Raw genomic sequence first — 22,189 nt, forward strand, 5'->3', positions numbered from 1 at the left:
TGTTCGTATCTATGGCAATTCGAGCGAAGTGCAATCATTTCCGTAAAAAATCTCGCGTAACTTCCGAAGACTTTCAACAACAGATTGTGTGCGTCGATGTGATCTGTATTCTCTCGAAATATAATAGCCAATACTCGAACGAGAACAAGAGAGAGACGGGAGGAAGGGGGGGGAGGAGAAATTGCTTACCAATGAACTGATTCCAGTCAGTGTCGAGTGCCGCATATTGCGCCAAGCAACCCTTCATCACGTTGGCACACATATCGCCACACGCCAGCACATTGTCCGATATACCGCTGCAGGCCGGACAAGCTGTCATCCTGGTCAAGGCAGCTGCGCAATCCGCCGACGGTTTGCTCAGCTACGACCAACAAAGAGTTCGTTTTAGAGAATCTATGCACGATTGCGATTGCAGAATGATGGCGTAACAGCCATAAACATGCGAAGAAATTTGAAGAAATAGGATAGAACAAAGTGAAGAGAATCCGAATGGAATAAAGTAAAAAAAGAAATAGAAAACTAAAGTGAAATAGATAAATTGTCTATAAATTTTTGTACTATACTCTAAATATTTTATAAATTACAATTTGATAATTTTAGCTTCTTCAAACAAATGTAAAATAAACAAAGAGACTTTCTTTCTCACAACGTATCTAAAAACAATAAAAATTAGATAGCTAAATTTTTTCTAAATTGAAGTCTGAATTTCAATTTTTATTACAACGAATATTTGAATCGATTAGATATCGCGTGATTTGAGTGCAGCAAGCATTAAATCAAATTATATCAATTTGGATACGTTTTTATGGTATATTTTTTTTTACCGATTGCATATTTTTCAACACATTCGAAGCGACAGTCAAAGCTTGGCTGAATGCTCTCGTGGCTACGAACGACCGTTTAATTTGCACGCCCAATTTCTGTGGCACATCCCCGAACGGTCGCATCTCCTTCATATGTTCGCCCACGCATTCCAGATATTTATTGTCGAAGTTGTACTGACTGTTGAGCACGGTAAACATCTTCTGATAAAGGGTGTTGAAGAAATTATCCATAGCATCGTTAAGGTCCACCTGAAATGTACAAGTAATAATTGATTACATTTAATTACATGAATTCAATAATTACATTTAATTACATAAAGTGAGACTAGTTTATAAATTTAATAAAATTACATTTAATTACATAAAGTAAGACTAGTTTATGAAGTTACGTATATTTAATTTATTAGCGTTAAGATATATTTTGTATACTGAAGAAGACTCAAAACGAGGACCGAAACGTTTATAAATGTTATTTTAATAAAATAAAAGTAACACTTGAACAACTTGTGCGTTCGCTTTTACAGGTATTACTCTTTCGTTGATTTAATTACATAGTAATTCTTGATTATAATATACGATTATACGTAGGCACACAAACACAGACAAATATACGTGTACTCTCAATGACATAATTAAAGCAGTTTTTATTACATGAATACGCGAGTTTAATACTTTTATTCAATTTCATTTATAATAAATCCTAAACATAAATTCTAATTAATTTTAATTGACTCTACTACGACGTATTGCAACAAATTGATGAGAAGTCTAAACGCTGCTTTCCTTCCGCAACTTTGATCTTGGAAGCGTTGAAAACGATGTGCGATTCGTGTAATGTGACAGGTTAATATTCGCGATAAAATTAGTGACAGCAGCATTGCAACGATAATGCATTCACGCGATCGGGCATTTCGCCTTCTGTCGTATGCGGAACAGGTTTGAAACGGCGCCGGTGAATAATTCGAGAGGCGATTTGAATTACAATCGACAAAGCCTCGTCTCGATCGTCGTTTTCCTTCTCCTCTTCCACCTTCGCCTCTCTTCCTTTTGACACCGCGTGACGAATTGTACGACCGTGTATCTGTCACCTACGTCTCTTCCAGCCAGAAGCTATTTTCAACCCTACAGCACAAGTATTGAATGCGTGGAATCCCGAGAAGTCCATTTCAGTTCTTTTATCTCTCACGGGACTGTAGTCCGATAGTCCGATTGTTTTCTTAATATCCTTCCGTTTGCATCTATTTGATAGCTATCCGGAGTTTAAAGGAACGACGCGATATTCTTTCTTGACTTAACCTTCGGTGTCGTTCTGAGTATGACCTCATACCTGGCTTTCTTTTTCCAATGCTTTTTCATTGCTTTTTATATCGCCTACAACTTTTTTTATTAATAAAGATACATATAATTGCTATTCGTTATATTTCTTATGATCCGTGTCCTTACGATGATGACCCACGATGGATTTTTCGTTCAAACCGTTTGACTATATAAAAATAATAATTTTAACTATATATATATAAAAAATGGTAATATAAAATAATTTACGATTTTATATCACATGTGAATACTTATAATGTATGAGCAACATTGCTACTATTAAGTCTTCTTCTTTATAATAACTTTTGAAATTTTTTTAACTATTATGAAATGTTATTTAATATATATACAATAAACGCGAACAAAAATGCCGTATCTATACTGAGAAAAATGTTTGATTGAAAATGAGCAAACTAGAAGATTCTGATTAAATTAATCAGTATTCTGGTTATCAATTAGAATTTTAGCAGATTTAATTAGAAAATTTACTATTTAAATCTAATTGAGATAATCTTTTGATTGATATTGTCTTTTTTATTCTTTTTCAATCAAATTCTTTCTCAGTATAATATCTAAATTTTAAGTGGCATACTTTGTATGCCAATTTTAAATGACAATTGGTGATGCGGTTTGGTCAGGTCACTTAAAATTAGCATACAAAAAGAACTATTTAAGCTAAAATATTTTAAAATTTGGCTAGGATAACTGTCCCAATTACTGTACCTGTCCTTATTAGTGTATTTTTGTATTTTTTTTTTCGATAAGTTATAAAGAAAACCAGTATAAATAAGAAAAAATATTTTTTTTTGTTAAGTTAAATTATTAATGCATACGATACCGAAGATAATATTTTATTTTTTGACTATTAAAGTATTTCAAATATTTTTTGAAAGATATAAGGAATTTATGTAAATTCGATAATACGTACCGCAAGATTTTAAGCTTATCCCTATTAATGTACTCTGTATTGGAGCTGAGAACGTTGTATTATGAGTGTACTTTGAAATAAATGTAATTAAAATAATGATTTATGTAATATTAACATAAACAATTAGCTTAAATTTATTATTTATTTAATTGTTTTAGCAACTATATGTTAAACTGAGTCAAATGTGGATAGGCACACAAATTACACATTAATAGAGCCATCGCTGCTTAGAGGACTCACCAATAGGGACAAAAACATGTTTTCTATTTTTGTTAAAAGCATTATAAAGTATTAACATTTTTTTAGATTAAAGAAATATTATAAGAAAAAGAAGTAGTTGAAAAACAGATATTAATTGCAAACAGATCAAATTAAAGCTACAATATTTAATAATTAATTCAATAATAAACAAATTGACTAAAAAGTACATTAATAGGGACAGTTATCCTGGATCTAACAATCTAATTTTATTAAATCATCAAAATAATCACACAGAAAATTCAAGCATGATGAGCAAAAAGTTTTGACATTCTAGCAACTAATTTAAACGTCCTACATAATTATTTCGATAATCGGACAAAATTATTTTCAGATCTAGCTATAATCAGATCTAGCTCTAATTGAATTTTTATTTTAGCAAAATCACCTTCCTGTATATGAAATGTTAATGTCTGATGTTTCGATTGAAGAAAAAAGTTTACAATACATTCATTTTTATGAAAGTTATATATATATATATATATAAACAATCAAATGGGTTGGATATGTTCAAGTGTGCTATACTTGTAGTGTGACATAGAAGGATAAATTCTGCTTTTCAAACAATTCTTTCTATTCGTGTCTGTGCACCACAGATACGAATTCTGCAATTTCTTCTTATTTCCGCGTCTTACTTTTATCTGTTACATCGCTGCTCGATGTTGCATCACTGGGAGGTGGATTGCACCTTCTTCACCTTCTTCAGATCGGGACTTTATTACATCTCACGCTTACCTCGAATTCTTCCTTCGTTCGTCTGCTTAATAATACGTTTTGTGCGAAACAGCATAACCGAGCGCGATCGTGTTTCGAAGTAAAATTAAATTCCATCCCGGAGCAGTCCAAAGCGGCCGCGCGTGATTAAAGAGGGATGGCAAGCTCGGATAAATTCAATAGGTCGCGGTGTAATTGCAGAAGCCGTTCGATAGATAGGTAGATAGGTACACGAAGGACGCATACGGGACCCTTCCGGTGACGGGATATTTTCACTTTGGTGGTTGTGGGTCCCTTTACTCGGGACAATGCTGGTGATGTCAAAAGCACATTGATTAAATCCGCCTTCGCACGCGATTCTATCCTCTCCCAACTTTCGAGCTTCAGGAGTGCGGACCGGACATCGTGGACAAAGGGTTGCTCCGCCGTGACTCCAATAGAAGTTTAAAGCGTTAAAGGGAGGAGCTGAAAGTCAACTCACGTCACACGATTATCCTCCGATCACTCGGAATGATGTTCCTCGAAGAATTCAGGGGTCGATAATAATTTTCTTGGGCTATTTTAAAAATAAACTCATAAAAATAGCAAAATGATTAATTCCTTTTTATGAAAAGAGGAATCCTTTCTTCTTTTTTCGAAATTTCAGCTCTTTTTCTTCGTAAAACTTTTCTTAATTCTTAATTAAAAAAAGTGATAATTAATCCTTTGAGAATGAGAGTTTTCTAACAAAGAAATTTAAAGAAAATTTTGTTTCTAAAGGTTTTCAGAGTCGCCGAATTCAATTCTGTCCTCAGAATTTTAAAATTTCAATTTCAAAAGAATAATTCGATGAATAATTTGATTATCGTATTGTAAAATTTGGTTTTAGAAATTTCTTGGTATCGTTGAATTTGAATGTCTAAAGATATCGAAATTCGAAACAATAATAGTCTCCAATAATAAAACTTTTAATGAAGAAAATTTTAATATTACAGCGTTCATAAGAAGAAGAGAGTTTAGAAATCAATACTATGAACTATTTGTGTAACACCGATGAATTTCACATAAAGGAAAACTGAAAACTTGATTTTTTATATCATAATTAAAATCAAGTTTCATCTATGATAATCAGATAATTTAAAAAAAATTCTGTTTGTCATATTATTAAGAATTTTTTATTTTTAACCTCGGATTCGAATAAAATAATATCATTAAACTACTCCACAGCCAATAAAAATCGAACAAGCTTTATAAAATTAAAGGGGGTAAATCCAAATAAAGTCGTCTATTCATAAAGAATTAAGCGATATTAGTACATTTAGATATCTCTTTACTATAAAAAAAAACGTTTCTTTCTTTTTTAAATAATCTTGCGGTAATAATTTTGCGATATCTTTGTCGCGACGCTGCTGTAAGAAAAATTAAATGAAATATAACGTACAGCGTCATATCACGTCGTTGTGTTTTATGGATTGATATTGAGAAGGATAACTTGGGATATCCCAGTCAGAAAACGCGTGGAAGGAGATATAAATTTTTCCCTTTGAGAAAAGATTCAGATACCGTGACATCTGTCGAATTGGAAGCAGCATCGCCAATAGCAGCATCGCCTTTACTACGTTGCTCGTTTCAAACTAGAAAGAGATTACCGCTCTTCGAATAGTTGCCTCAACCTATGTGCTCGCGATATTTTCGAAGGATATATCACACCCTTTACATCTCTTAGTCTATCTCATATTTCCTTACGTATCTCGCTTGATAATATTCTGAGAGGAAGGTGTCGTCGAGCGTAATTGCGCAGAAAACGACTTATAATAAACTTTAAATCTCGAGACACGGCTTGGCAGCTCCAGAAATTTTCTTCACGGCTCACCGTCTTATTTATTCGCGCTTAATACACTGGGCGCCTAAGGGGGAGTGAAGAGGGACCGAGAGAAGACGGGAAAATTAACGTGCGATTGCAATTTTCACCGGAGGCACCTCGTGCGACATCAAACGAGAGATAAATGAATAGCTCAGCGTTACGGGTGCCATAATTCCAAATTTTCCAGTAATACTCTATTTCAGAAGTGTTCCCTTTCGCGAGTACCAGGAGAGGTTGAACAGCGTAGACGCTGTTCTAACATAAATTGATCGAGATCCGACCCTTATAGATGGAATTCTCAGCAAAGAGTGAAATAAATCGTAGTTGCGCCATTTTAACGTCGAGATAATCAAATTCCAAGGGAGGATAAAGAGGGAGAGAGAAGATACTCACCGTTCCCTTCGCGTAATAATTCTCCAGCTCCTTGAAAAAGTCCGTGAAGACGTACGCGTTCTGCTCGTAAAGGATACCGTAGGTCTTCTTGAACATCTCGTGAAAACCTTTCTTGCTGCCATCCAGTAGCTCCTTGAAAAAACCTGTAAATGATAAGAAACACGAGTCATAATTCTGTTTGTAATGCGGCTTATAAATAATAATAAGTTAATCTAGACTGCTGTATGTTATAAATTAAACAAAGAAACCAATTCAGTCGAGACTAGATGTTGATGCTTACTAGCATTGAAATAAATATTTGAATAGTTCTAATATTTGCTAAATGTAAATATATATTTGATTTAACTATCATTTTTTTCAGTGTAATAATATTTTTACAGATAAATTCTATGCAACTTACAGTATAAACTGCATATAGCTTTATTATACTATTAGATTTGAAATGTGACTATAAACTGAAGCTGAATAATAATATCACAGTTAAAATTCTCATCGATTTGACGATAATGCTATTAGCATCATAAATCGCTGAAAATACTTAATGCGAAAAATATTCAAAATTCGAACTTGGAAATCTTCTGATCGAGATTATTAAATTCATAAAATAAAACTTTGATAATTCTTGATCATCGTGTCATCAACTCCCTTTATAAATATAATTTATCACTTAAAATTGTCACACTTCTATTGTTCCTTGCATCTATAATCAATAAAATGACATAACACGAAAGAAATTCCAAGATGGCTTATTGCGACGAGTTTCCCGGCGCTTTGACGTCTTTCCCAGCGGAAAATCGCGGTCGAGCGCAAAACGGGAAATTAGTCGAGATTTCAAGGTGCGAGTCGTCGTCGACAGCGTGGAACGAGAAAGGCTGGTTCGTATTGCGAATTAAAAGCCCAACGAACTTGCGGCAAATACCCAACAGTCCTGACTGCTTCTCCGTTCGTCCCGTCCCTTACACCGTGGATTGGCGTCTGTGCTTTTTACACCTCCAGTGGACTCGCGACAGAAAAGGGAGCCGGGTTCGTCGCTAAAAGGAATTTTAATCACATTCCCCCGGCGGAAGTGACGATAAGGGGGTTATTCGTCGGTGAGAACCGTGGGTGGCGGTGAATCGGGGGTGAAAAAACGCTGCTTATCGTTGCATTACAAGCGCCGTACCGCGTTGCGTTTTGTTCATCGAGAGCTGCGGCCGGAATTGAGTCTATGATAGTTTCCTCATATTTCAACATCAATACGCTGACATGACATTCAAAGTACCAGCGGAATTTTATTATTAGATTATTTAACGGCTTTATACTCGTCGCGGGAATAAACTTTCAGCATGACAGATTACACGTTGATACAATAAATACAGATAAAGGTAGTAGGTCGTAAATGTCATATTATACCTTTCAACATACGAGTTAAAATAATTATATACGAATTATGACAATGTAACATTTAACAATTAATATCGAATGAAATTAAATCTCGACGTTGAGAGAATTTAAGATTAAAGTATTATGATCATAAATGGGAATGTATCATCACATTTGAAATCGTTTAAAATTTTCTGCAGAAATATTAATGTTTAATAACAAAGAAATATTTCGACGAAATTAAATTAATGTGTCGATAAATTATTATAATATAACCTATATTTTCTCCGACAAACAGTTACGCACGTTGAAATTGAAGTTACATTTTAAAATATTCATAATTTCTGAAAGCCTTTCCAAATCAATGTCCATTACGCGAGAACGATAATTTCGATCGATATCTTTGATCTTACTCGCGAGACCGTGGTGTCAGCAATTAACGCGGAAATTAGGGCATGTCCCTAACTTGGGAAGCATCCTCGGTGTCTAACGATCTCGGTTAACGAAATTATTCGAAGGTAGCACCTTCTCGTCGGTCTTTCATCTTTTCCGCTGTACGTCGGCTTTTATGGCCGAAGTCCCTTTGAGATGCCATCGTCCAACTTTGGCACCTGGTACTCACTTTAGTCGGCACTTTGCTAGATAGAAGTTCGTACAACCTTTACTAGAAACATGAGTCCTCCATTATTTATACAAAATGTACATCTACAGGATATGTATATATTTTTTTATTTCAGTAGGGGAGGATATATACATCCCAAATCGAAATATTCTTTTAATTATCAAAATTTAAGAAAAAAATAGATATATTTTGTAAAACAATTTATAATTTTAGATTAATACGTATCTTTTGCTATTATATATACAAAGTTGCTTGAAAATGTTCTCTTTATTAAAAAAAAAAAATCTTTTAATAAAGAAGACAGTAAAAAGAATCTTCTTTTAATAACGAATTTTCATCTATTTTTTGCCTTCATATTTATAACGTCAATTTTTCAACGTCATAAATTATCTTGTTGTACATACATGTAGTACAATATATTTTTTTAATAAACATTCTAAGAATACTCTGCATTGCAAGAGTTAATATGATTTATATTTATTGATTTTCTACAAATGACAGTAAAAAGTCTTATGAGAAGCCATGATTTATGCATTTAGGTTTCTAATCTAATAATATTCTAATAATGTTATAGTTTTTCACGACTGATATTAAATCTGCTAATTGTGACCAAGTTATTATAATATACTTGCAGTTGAATATTTTACAGCGATCTCATTTTCCATTTTATCCAAAGATTTCTTGATTCTTAGCATTCTTTATAAAATAAGACACCTAATGCTTGTTTGCTAAAAAAAATTGCGCTTCGTGAAATAACGAGTGAAGAAATATCATTGTGCAAGATTATTTAAATGTACAAAGACCGCGCGTTCCATTATACGCGATAATGTCCCCGGAGAAGTTCTTGCTCGAAGTAGTTGCCTCTTCGAGGCACGCAGCTGGCGTTCACGGTAACGGATAGTGTTCGAAACGGTTTCAAGAGAGCCCGAATAATTATCGTCCTCGACACAGGCATTCCGAAGGCATTCCCGTATTGTACGAATTGTTAACGCTACCTACGCTAATTACGATGGCGTACTCTCATTCAGCATTCAACTATTAATTGCACCGAAGCAGACGTTGCTCTAGATGCAATCGCATTTGTTTGTGGCACACAAAGATAGATGTCTCCGGACTTACAGATGTTTGACGGATATTAACAAAAGATATAACGGGGACGCGAACTAGCGATAAGTTGATATTGAAACGCAATTTAAAAGCATAATTCCTTATCAGTGCAAATAGTTTTAATTTAGTCGATAGAATATTAAACGGACAGAATGGTTTTGCTGAAGTGTCTAAAAATTTAGCAGATCCGAAAATAATTTTTTATTTGGATCATCAAATAATTATATAGGATCAAAAATAATTATATAGGAGAATCAAGCTGATTATTAGACTATTAAAATATTTTTTACATAATTATTTTGGTAGCTAGCTAAATTTGTAGACAATACTTTAACATAATCATTTTTTCCATTTAATTTTAAACAAGAGAAAAATACAAAATTCTATGCAGATACAAATAATTTTTGTATATCAATAAGAATAAAATAAAGTTCAGAAGTCAATTAAGAAAATGGATAAATGATGATCTGATTGCGCAATATGAATATGTATTATATTTACTTGTATATTATTTCGTTATTAAGTTGTCTGTAGTAGCAAACGTCGTGCAAACTCAGGCAAATCAAATTTCAGGCGAATCCCGACCCCAGGATTCGGATATCTAAAAGGTGTATGCAAATGCGAATATGCGGAAACATTTTGGGGAAGGTAGATACCGTCAGAAGCATACGAATACAGAGGAAACAGCGGATATCCTGATGATCCCCCGCGTAATTTACGTGAGTGAAGGTATGACAGATTCTCCCTATAAATCGCCGAATAACAAATCAATAAGGACGTTTTTATTTGCAGCGCGACGGTAGTTTCATCCTTGCCAAACGTATTCGGTGAAATATATGGGATATTCCTATTCGCTTTTTTTTTCCCGTTAGCCGGAATATTTCCTTGTAACTAATATCTTTGGAACAAAAATATCATTTCCTATTTCCAACAAAATTGCTTTCGCAATTTCCAACTATAAATTTTAGTCAAGAAAATTCCGTTTTGTGATTAATACAAAATGGTGCTCAAAAATACAGAATTATGCTAAATAATTGCCGGAATATCATGAATGTTTTGTGCATTTAACATCGTATAATTATAGCTATATTCTGGTGGATACTAAAACTCGTAAAATTTTGTTTCAAACTTCTTGCCATTCAGTAGCTTAAACTTTGCGTTCACGATGCTAAATCAATCACTTTGAGATCTCAGATAAAAAAAGAATTAATAAATTGTATTTGAACAATTTGACCAATGAGATTGGACAGCAACCAGAGAAAAGTATCTTCGATTAAAAAAAAAAGTTTCTTTATTATATAGTTAAAGAAAAAAATTTCTTTGATTTAAATATCATTTCTTTGATTTGAATATAATTTCTTTAAATCAAATGAATTTTTTATTTGAGGAACATTTCTTTGAATCGAAGAAATCTTTCTCTGGATAAATTCTTTTCTTGCGTGAAATCTCGGGACAATTTCTACACAGTACAAAATATTTTGTATTTGTGTTAGAAACACACAAGTCCTTGTTAGAATTTTGTGTTGGATTGTTTTTAATATATCCGAATATAATTAATTTGTACTTGAGTATTTTTTGTTAAACTGATATTCAACATTTCTTATTGTTAGTGTTAAAATAACAAAATTTATGAGTAAATAAACAAATACAAATAATGTTTTTTAAAGCGCAAATTCTACGATAAATGAAACTCAACGACAGTCACTCGTGGCAATTTTTACAAGAAAAAAAAATTCTTTCATTTAATTTAACGCGCTCCTAAAATCTCTTTAATTCTTAAAAAAAGACTTTATGTCATTTTACAAGTACCATTATTTTCTTCCTCCATATATGTTGACGCAACCGAGTCGATGTACTCAACAATGGCCCGCATGCAGATGCCTTCTCGAGCGCACACACAAAACAGTATCAGCATCAAGAGCACGCGTCCCCCTCATATAACTCTTATAAAACTCTCGTCGATGCAGCCTGCGGTTCCGCTTTAATTAGAAAAAAACCTCGCAAGTCCAGCTCTCGGATTGGAGGAGCGCGACCGCAGCGAGAGGTCGTCAACATCCACTTTCGCGCTGAACCGTAGCTGCCGTTATCCCTGAAATCTCGTTTCATCCCCGCTCTTCATCCCTACGCCTACTCCGGAGGCCCACGCTTAAGACAGACAAATGTGTGCGTTCGATCGAGCATTGTGTTTCGAGCATATCCGTTAAAAAGTTGGCCCGGAGCACTGATTAGATGTTCACTGAGGATAATCTTCCGAGTGACGTCCGGTCGATTAAACTGCGAGGGTGGCAAGTGAGCGGCAAGGATAAAAAGGATAAAAAGGACACTTAACCGCGAGAAGAGAGAGAGAAAGAGAATTTACTTTGTTTTTACTTGTGTAAAATTCGTTTTAGTTACTACTTCTTAATTCTTCGCATTTCTGTATAAATTTACATTTTATATATACAATACAAAGCGCTTGTTCTTTTCAGCAGAAGTTTCTCCATGATGATCTCTGAATATCCCTCCCTTTCTGCATACTCAATCCTATTTTGCAATCTTACGTTGGTCTTAAAGTGAAAGAAACATTACAATCTTTCAAAAGACTTCTTCGAACGTGCAAAACGAAGAGTAGTCTTGTCCGTTTCGCTCTTTCAACTGTTGGAAACTCGAGTATCTTACTATGAAATATTGGTTTTACTTCCGATTCTAGAATGTACGAGCACAGCGCGTTACTTTCGAATAAGTGGATTAAAAGGATTTGAATAAGGCGATTAAAAAGTTTCGCCGAGGTAAAGCGAACAAAATGTTAGGCGAGCAAGTGGAAAGTAAAGGAGCGGTTTACACTAAGATTTGTATCGGGGACACAAGGGACTTGTTAATTGTAAATATTAAATATAAAATTGAATTTCCTACTTTATCCTAAAAGATTTCTATCAAAGACAATAAGTCTTACATCCAAAATATAAATCTCTATAAAGCTGATCTCACTTTTACAAAATTGGAAAAAATAAGCGGAGTTCTGATTGTCTCTCTTAGACACTCTTAACTTTTTGAAAAGTTAGAACAAATTGATTTCTTGATAAACAGTTAAAGCAATGAAATCGGACCCTTAAAATTTCTTCGACACCAACGATAATGAGCAACAAAGAAAATCTTTGTTCTCTCTCCGCTGCCCTTCGTTCATTCATTCAACTCTTCGATCCAGGCAGAAAAAGAGATAAAGAAAGGCGCAACTCGTGATATTCTTATCGGGCATCGCCACGCGCAGTTTCCCTTATCGGAAGAAATCGGAAAACGCTACTTACTGTGGAACCTGTTTCCCCGCGTATGAAGGACCTGCTGCATTCTGTGGAGAGCTTCTTTGGTGGCCATTTCGTGTTTGTCGCGTGCTCGCGCCTGCAATCTCACTTCCATGTCGGCTGAACAGCACACCTCGCCGCCGCTCCTCACGCTGCCGCATACTTTAAGCTCCTTCGCTATATAAACAAAAGAAACAAATCATAAGTCAGTAGAAAATATCCTGATGGCGAGGGAATCGGCACATTCGACAAGATTTAGAAATTCTGCTATCTGAGGAAAAAATAATAAATCTTTTTTAGTCGAACTTGGCAGAATACCAAGTATGTATCTTTTATAGTGGAGATAAAGATTGGTAAATTAATACGATCCGAGTAATTGTTACTATTATATTTTTAATTTCGTCAATAAAAAAATTTGTAAACATATTTTTTATTGTAATAAATACTTAATGACTTCGATTTTGTTTTTTAGTCTGCAAAATTTAATAAATACTTTGATAGTAATCTATTTTTAATAAAAAAAGTTTGACCAGTTTTATAGGTACGAAAAAGAAATTAAATATCTCTATAAGTATCATAATATTAAAGTTATAATTATATAAGAGAGTGATTTATTGATATTAATCCAATTTCTTAATAAAGTTCGTAAGACTGCATTGTCTAAACTAAACATGATATAAAAAGGAAATTCCATAGAACATAAGTCTCGTTTCTCACTCCTCAATCGGCTTCTCCGTCAATAAGAAAACTAGAAACGAAAGGGAAGACAACAGTAGACGAAATGTTTTCAGGCTAAATACCGCGACTCGAGTGTGTTTGAAGAAGAGGAAAGTCTTGGTACAAGAAGCTCGTCGAGACTTTCGGTAAATGCAATTTAGTTTTAAGAATCTGAGGGTACTACGTGTTCGTAGATACATTGAGCGTCCTGAATGAACTTGAGGATGGACGGAAACATTGTTTTCCCTTCCGCGAGAGGAAACGCACTTCTGCACATTCGTCAATGGGTGTCAAGTTGTAAATTAAGTACAGAAATTACTGTTTTTGTTGGAAGAGGTTCTAATTTGCCGCTACTGTTAACGAAATCGTGAATGCAACTTGAAATATAATCACTTCAATCCGCTTTGCAAACAGTTTTAGAGTTGGGAAATAATATGTTATATGTTTCTATCGCTGTTATTATTATCATTACTTTTTTTGGTAACGATCAGCTTTTTTCTGTTTGTAACGGTAACCATTACATTTTTTTTTAAATAACGATAATGAATTCAACCACGTCTATTAAGCTGTTGTGCTAGCACAGCCACTTCAGCACAATTAAACGCGATCTATACTATATTTTTTTGCTCTATTCCCGATTTTTTTGCTCCAGCCGATTCGCTAAAATCCATGAACGTGCTAACTTAAGACTAAAGGTAGCACAGCCATAAAGAAAAAAAGCAGCAAATGAAAAATCAAGTACATATATTCTTGAAAGGCTATTTTTTTGCTCATTATTTGCTTTATTTTAAAACATTTAAAAAAGTAACGAATTGTCACTTTTTAGATGACGCATTACTTTTAAAATAAGTAACGAGTGACAGTAACAAGTTACTTTTAACAAAAAGCAATGCGATATTTTTATAAAGTACCGTTTAAATCCCAGTTCTTACATTTTTAATGTAAATAAGAAAATCGATCTAAACTAGATTTTGATGCTCATATATGCTTAATATTATTTTAAAATTATATTCACGTCTGTAAATTGCGCACTGATTTAATTTTTGGTCTTAAAACACAATTCTAAATTAAAACTGGAATAATAACATAAAAAATTAAACAGGCAATTTAATAATATTATTATTAGTAATAATAATCTTAAAACATTATAAAAAATTTATTGTAAAAAAATCTTAATTTTTAATAATATTATTCAATCGTATTTATTATTCAAGAATTATTATTATTACATTCTCAATCTCTTAATAACAATCTAGACAGTCTAACGATCTGCAATTTAGGTAATCGTGAGAGAATAGCTACCGCAAAAATTCGGGATGCCAACACGCAGTCAGTTTATCGTACAGACGATGTGAGATAAATCGCGCGGATAAATCGTCGTATTTATTGCCGAGATAAAGCAACGGGAAAGGCGTTAATCGAGCGTGTCGGAACATTTTAAAATTCATCGTAGATTCTGCGGATGGGGTGAAAATCGCTCTTGTAGGTGCGATAGAAATCGTTCAGAGATAAGTGCCATTGTTAAGCACAAAACAGGAAATATTCAGCAGGATTTTCCCCATCTCCCTTATCCGACTCTCCTTCGACTGTGTTTCGGGAATAACGCACGCATTTTTGGGGATGAAACGATCCGTCCAATGAAAGGGAGGGCGTCGTCGCTTCCTCGAGGGCACTCGGAAATACGGAGGGTAAATTCGGAGGTGTCGCTCTCGCAGTCGCGTTCAAAACGTATACCTCCGTACGCGCCGCAGAATTACGGTTCGTAATCCTTTACAACGCGCCTCGCAGAGTAATTACCGGATTCACGTTGTCGCTTTAATCCTCTTAGCGCGCCGAAGAGCGCCCGCCACACGTGACAAAAAACTCGAAATTGTGTGCACGTGGTGAAATTAGAATTTTATTATCTTTTAAATTAGAATATTTCATATTATTAACTATAATAATATTATTGATTAATTATAATTAATTTTTATACACTATAATTCTTCCAATACGATTTATAGTGATAAATGATGAAGAGTTCGCTTATGATATCTAAAAAGAATATCTGCATGGAAAGGACAGTTTTGTTTTAAAGATCTATAACAGAATTTGACTTTTTAACAAGCAATTTTGTAAAACAATTTTGTAAAACAAGAGCGAGAAAAAAAAAGAATATATTGCTTCTTTTAATAATATATGCTATCTCGTTCTAACTTACATTGTCTCATCATTCTAACTCACTAAAGTTTCTAACTCACTCAAAATTAGTTGACAAAAACAACTAATCAAATGTTTGTCATCTCGTGATCAGTTCTGTTACAGGGTTTTTAGTTTTATTAAAAATCTAAAAATTTAACTAGATGCAGATCTGAAAATAGTTTCGTCAGACTATCAAAATAAAATAGGACACTCAAGCTGATTGCTGGAATGTCAAAACTTTTTGCCGCATTGTTCATTATGTTTGAGATTCCTAATTATTTTGATGGCCCAACAAAATTATTTTCAGATTTATATCTAAATTTTTAGATACTTCAGCAAAATCGTTCTTTCCGTGTGCAATTTCAAACGGACGAGCGCGAACAAGTACAAATGAACAACTTGTGCTTCGATGCCAGTAGCCGCTGTGCAGTTTGCTCTCACTGAAACAAGCCGTTTATTCGTGTTTGTTCTTATTTGCTCGGATTCCAATCTTACGGAATAACTGAGTAGCACCTCACTAGATCGCGAAGTTGTCGTTCGAACGATAGACCGTCTCGTGATATTGTCGTTGCGGCGAGTACACAGCTGATCGGATCGTTGGAATCGCGTTTTGAGACGTGCGTAATTGAGTTAAACTCCCTGATGAGATCCGAAATCCGGAACGACGTTGGCACACAGATTTGTCATCGTGCGCAATTTTCCCATGGGTATCGCGAATAAACCGGTAAGGCGCGATGGCAACTGAAGCTTAACTTTGTCGGAGTCTCTTCCCGCGAGATTTTGCTTTTCCTCGTTAAGTTCCTTCTATTATGAAATGGAACGACCGAGTGTGTGTTTTCATGCGTGTACGAGAATGTCGAAGACATTATATAGACAGCAATGTTTGTCTCAATTTTCTATTAAACAAAGTATTAAGTTAATAACATTAAATTACAATATTTTTAATCACGTAAAAAACATGCTGGATTATCTGAAATAGTCAAATTTGGCTATAATAGAATTATAAAAATAATTTTAGAAATAAATAATTCATTATTTAATTGTAATTATTTAATTAATTGGCAAGTGCACTTTTTACACTTAGAATTTTCACTTTTTTTCTTTTCAACGACTAAATATGTATAATTTCTCATTTTCAATACAAACATTTTTCAACGCGAACAAATCCTGTGACTATTAACACTGTATATTAATTATACAAAAAATTTATATTAACGACAAGCGAACTATACATATAATGACAGATGTAATAAATTACTTTTCAATAAAGCTCTTGTATTTGCTCCTTACATTGGAGACGTCAAATAAATTATTAAATGACGTAAATCAAGATATAATTATCCACATTTTTCGAGCGAAATTTCACTCTTAGATTTCTACCTTGAACAACAAAAATACTGCAGCGATATGAGACAACCGCGCATCCCGATCGGGTTACCCCGTTGCTGGACCAAAATTGGATTACTTTTCTCGTTAACTCTTCGCATCGATGGAGGGGCGGCAAGTTGGATAGAAGTGACGAGGAACGGGAGGAATGGGCGATAGAGAAAAGAACGACACAGGCAATCCCGTGGAAATGAATCGAGATTACTTTTACGACGTGTCTCAAAGTTCTCAATGAGCATGGCAGCGAATGGGGGAGGTTTTTGTCGGGAACGCGCAGGCGGAAGGGTTGGATATAAAATTAGCTTAGACTTTGCGGAATTGGCGAGTAGCTATAGGGGTTGATAAAGGCGATTGAGGGTAAAACGGCCGCGGAGTTCGGCGAAATATCGTCCGGATCGATAGGCATGTGGTTTATGCGGAGTAATACCGAAAAGACATTCGGGAGGGAACAATTTACGATATTGGACTATGCCTTCTTCTCGTCTCTATCGCAGCAAAAAGTTAAACGCGCGATTTTACCCGGTAATAAAATCTGAACTCGTCGAGAAGTCCGGTGCTTCAACAAATAATATAAGATCTTCATACTTGATTTTTGGCCCGTGAAAAATCAGGCAAGTCGTATCTTATATCAGAAAGGAGTTTGTGGCATTGTTGTTTATTTTTTCTTGCCGTAAATTTATTGTATATATGTATAATATATTTACAATGACAAAAATTATATATATATATATATATATATATGTAAAATAAAATAATAAAATTTTCATACTTTTTTTATGCCTAAGTCCTAGATTCTTATTTCCTATTCTCCTTCTTTTCTTTAAACTCTTTATTAAAGACGAATATACATGTAGATAAAAAATAAAAATATAAAACATAAATTTAACAATATAAAAATGTTATTATTAGAAGAGATACAGATAAATATAAAGGAAAAGTTACAGATTTAAGTGAAAATTGCAATACACTTAATAGAGTAGAATGTAACGTAATATGAATGTGATTTAGATTAAGCTATACGATGGAGAAAACTATGATATGCACGATACGTAAATTAAGAAAAAATTATTAAATTAAATGCAGTTTTAGGAGTAGATTCAGGGAGTATCAATATTTAACTGCAGTTCCTAATTAGCTGCTAGTAGAAGATATGGATAAATGTTTGTGGGTTAAGAAAAACTGCAAATTAAATCTTTTTTGAAGTGTTAATCCTTGACGTCTTAGTTAAAATAATAACATTTTTTATGTATCCATCTTTACCTCGAGGGATCTAATATGCTTATAATATTCCGTTCAAGGAGCATGTGATTTATGCGAACAAAGCCGTCGTTGAAAGTCAGGAAAACTCGCATATCGCTGATGTCGCGGCTTTCACGAACGATTAAGAGAGGCCCCCGCAATATACAGGTGTGATAAATCTCTCGACGCGTCGCCGTTCATCCGCCAACGGGTCGGGTGTTAAAAGGGTTTAGAGAACTCAGGATGGAGACGGAAGGGAAGGTTGGCTTGGCTCGAAGGCTGTTAAAAGCTCGCGAGAAGGGTAAGAGCGGGTGGTAAAAGCTCAAGGCACAACAGGACTCTACACGTTGCTCGCGCCGTTCGTTCGTTAGCGGCGTCGCGACGCCGCCGAGACGCCGGGACTTCCGTCGCGACGCACTTCCGGAATGAACGGCGACATCGAACAAACGCGCGGTCAGAAATTCGCAATCATATGCATTTTCGAATGCTATTTTTTATCTATTTATTTTATTTATCATATACGAATAATTTATCCAGCTTAAGATGATCAGCACACAAAATATGAACCAATAAGAAAATAAAATAGAAATGATATATACTTATTTACCTTGAAAATAGCAATGTAACTCCAAAAACAAAAATGTTCACAAAAAAGTTTGAACGTTTTGAATAATTAAAAATGTAAAATAGGTACTCTTAAAATGCAATTTTGGCGTAATAACTTATTGTGAACTGAAAGAAAAGATTGGCTGCTGCAGCAATTTAGATGATAAAATGTTGCATAGCACTTTTAATTGAGTGTTGCAGCCAATTAAAAATGCTCATATTCAATCTTTTCTTTCATAATAATAGTATATAGAGAAGTAAAATTATATTCTTTCAAAGTATGTCTTTTTTTCTTTATGCATCCGTTCTTTTTTTACAAGCAATTAAAAAAAAATGGCAATTTTTTAAATAGTTATAGCAAATGAGCGACATGATCTAATTATCCGTGGAATTATCCGCTGAATATCTTAGATATTGTTCAATCGCGTCTGGGTTTCAAAGATTATTAATGTTAAAACTTATCAGACTACAAATATACATTATGCAACTTCTAAATAAAGAATGGAATATTCTTTGCGCCATAATATATATAGAAGTTTAAAACTCGTTTGATTCGCGTATTAATCATCGCGACGAAAAGTTTTCGACGAATCGACCGAGAGCTTTAAACTTGCAATTAGTTCTGCTGTTTCAAACGACGTTCAGACGAAAATTCACATTTTGATACGAGATTAGACAGGGGCGCGTAATTTGGTTGGCACACTTGATCTATTTGGCCCCTTTACCCTCGGCAAGCGGAGAGGGTCGCTAAACTTAGGTCAGTTCCAGGATCGATTCATACGAGAACGTGCCACAGTGCACACGTGCCGATGCAACCATCGTCGTTCCACCGGACAGGCTTTACAGTCGATTAACTCTAGGTTAATTCGACCGAGGCGACACGGATGTTTTCTTGCTCTCCCACTTTATCTATTTTTTTTTTATATTTTTTTCTACACGAAAGGTCAACCTTTGCGCGCTCATTATGTCATGTCATCGTTATCGATTGGCGTTTACAATTTACGTGGTCGTGTCGCTGGGAAAAAGAGGGAAGAATCTCATGAAGAGAGTCCAAGGGGGTCGATGCATATCTCGATTGGCGAAAAATTTCGTACAGAGATCATGTTAGATAAAATCAACGAGGAATTAATGAGAAATCTTTAATAAATAAATCGGTAAATAATGATCGAAACACAAAATTAAACAAAAAATATAAAATAACGAAATGAAAAAAATATAAAATATTTTTAATCATCGGCAAAATTTCATTGTAATTTTAATTAATATATATAAAAAAAATATATATATATATAAAATAAATTTATTTACAGTTTTTTAGTAACATTAACACTTTTCCAATAGAATGCCAGATTGAGCGTAAAATTATTAAATTGCTTGTCAATTTAATTTGTGATATTACTATAGTTTAATTGTGTTTATAAGTGTGAAAAATCAATTCGGCGCGCAGTTCAAATGACTACATATTTAGTATATAAATTCACATAGAAATTATAATGTCGACAACGGTGTGTGAGAGAGAGAGAGAGAGAGAGAGAGAGAACGCAAAAGGGAAAGTGTAGAAAAACAAGAGTGTAAAAGAGAGATATTTGGTACAATGTATGCATTGTTTTTGATACTGTTACAATGGTGTCATCCTGTACAAGAATCTCATACTGTAATAATACCAGGAATCAGTATCGATATTTGATACAATATATGTACTGACATTTGGGACTATTACAATGTTGTCATCCTGTACTGTAGTAGTACTAAATATCGATATTTGAAAAATATGTAATTGATACAATGTATGTACTAATATATTGGGCCAATATTGGGTGCCCAATATTGGCCCAATATTAGTACATACATTGTATCAATTACATATTTTTATTGGACCAATATTGGGGAGTGATTCTCTGCTCAATATTTTTCAAAACTTCTTTGTTCTCTGTTTACTATTGTTTGAAAATAGATTTGTTATTTTTTTCTACATACAATGTGAATAATTAATAGATCCATTTAATTTCTGTGCATTTAGGTAATTATTTTTCAAAAAAAATTCATAAAACTTCTTAAAAAACAGCGCGACAAAAAAATTCTCTTAAAAATGTATTACATGTATTTAAAAAAAATTATAAAAAAATTACATACTATTGTAACACTTAAAAAAATTTACAAAAAAATTTTAACGACAATTTAAAATCTAGATAAAAAAATTTAGATCATTATTTCAAAAAATTTTAAAGAATAGAAAAATGTTCCCATGAAAATGTAAAAAGAAATAATGAGAAGAATTTTAATTTTTTTATATAAGTATTTCAAATATTTAGGATAATTTATGTAAAGTTTTATTGAGATGCAGAGATTAGTTGTTTTGTAAATAAAAATTACTTATATCGCAATAAAACTTTGTATAAATCACCTTCAATACTTAAAGTATTTATATGGAAAAATTGAAACATATTTAAAATAACTTAATTAAATATAATAATATTTAATAACAAATAAAGTAAATTGAAATATGTTATTAAATAAAAATATAATGTTATTCACATAACTTTTATATGCACATAGTTTATTTAAAATATAAATAAGTATTAATACACTCTAATTTCAATTTACTTTGCAGGTATGAGTGATACATCCTTACAGCTCACGATATAACTTGAAAGGCTTACGTGAGAAGCACGCCCGCAAACCGCTTAATTCAAATGTTCAATTAATATCCGACAAGCTCTTGATGTGGGATTGATTTAAGGTTCTTCATTAAATGCTATTATTATATATTATGAAATTTCAACAATAATAATTCGCACCTCTCATGTTGTCAATATATGCGTTGGCTCTCTAATGTTTAACAGGGAGTATGTTTTTAACGCTTTTAATAATTTTTAATTGCGCTTTTACGGCACTTGCAGAATAAATTATCGTCAACACGAATTTTCGCGTTGGGATCAATATGCATAACACGTGTATTCGGAACAATTACACTCTCGTCCTGTTTGAAGAGCGTGTCGATGGTCGGCGGGACAAATCAAACGTTTTCGTTAAATATCTCATTCGAGTTTTTATGTCTGAAAGCCGATTATTCTCGTAAATACCTGCAAAGATCCGTTTATTATTTTCAGTAGCGATTGCCATCGTTTAAAATATTTCTTTTAAAAAATCGGAATGATTTGTGTTACAATAAATAATAAAAATACACAATGATATATAATTCCAGAAAAAAAATTAACGAAATTAAATTATGACAGGTTCTAAAAACATGATAATTTAATTAAGAAAATTAATAAGAATAAAACAATTAATTCTTCTAACAAAGTATATATCTATTAATATTTTCTGAAATAAAATATTGGAAACTTCTTTTACTCCAATCTCGCGAATTTTTGCAATTTGCACGAACAAAATTGACACATTGCTATTACATAA

The 22,189-nt window shown here is 33.5% G+C and overlaps 1 protein-coding gene across 1 annotated transcript in view; it reads right to left on the minus strand.

Annotated features, from left to right (window-relative positions):
* dlp (glypican dally-like) overlaps positions 1 to 22,189 on the minus strand; it is a 173,884-nt gene that overhangs the window by 6,049 nt on the left and 145,646 nt on the right. Inside the window, exons 2-5 of the mRNA XM_011058799.2 lie at positions 12,653 to 12,823; positions 6,278 to 6,420; positions 825 to 1,073; positions 190 to 361 (exon numbers count right to left, since the gene is read on the minus strand). Coding sequence (XP_011057101.1) covers positions 190 to 361; positions 825 to 1,073; positions 6,278 to 6,420; positions 12,653 to 12,823 — 735 coding nt within the window. The remainder of the gene's footprint in view (positions 1 to 189; positions 362 to 824; positions 1,074 to 6,277; positions 6,421 to 12,652; positions 12,824 to 22,189) is intronic.

Source organism: Acromyrmex echinatior, chromosome 12 (assembly GCF_024713525.1).
Source record: "Acromyrmex echinatior isolate Ae372 chromosome 12, ASM2471352v2, whole genome shotgun sequence".
NCBI lineage: Eukaryota > Metazoa > Arthropoda > Insecta > Hymenoptera > Formicidae > Acromyrmex > Acromyrmex echinatior.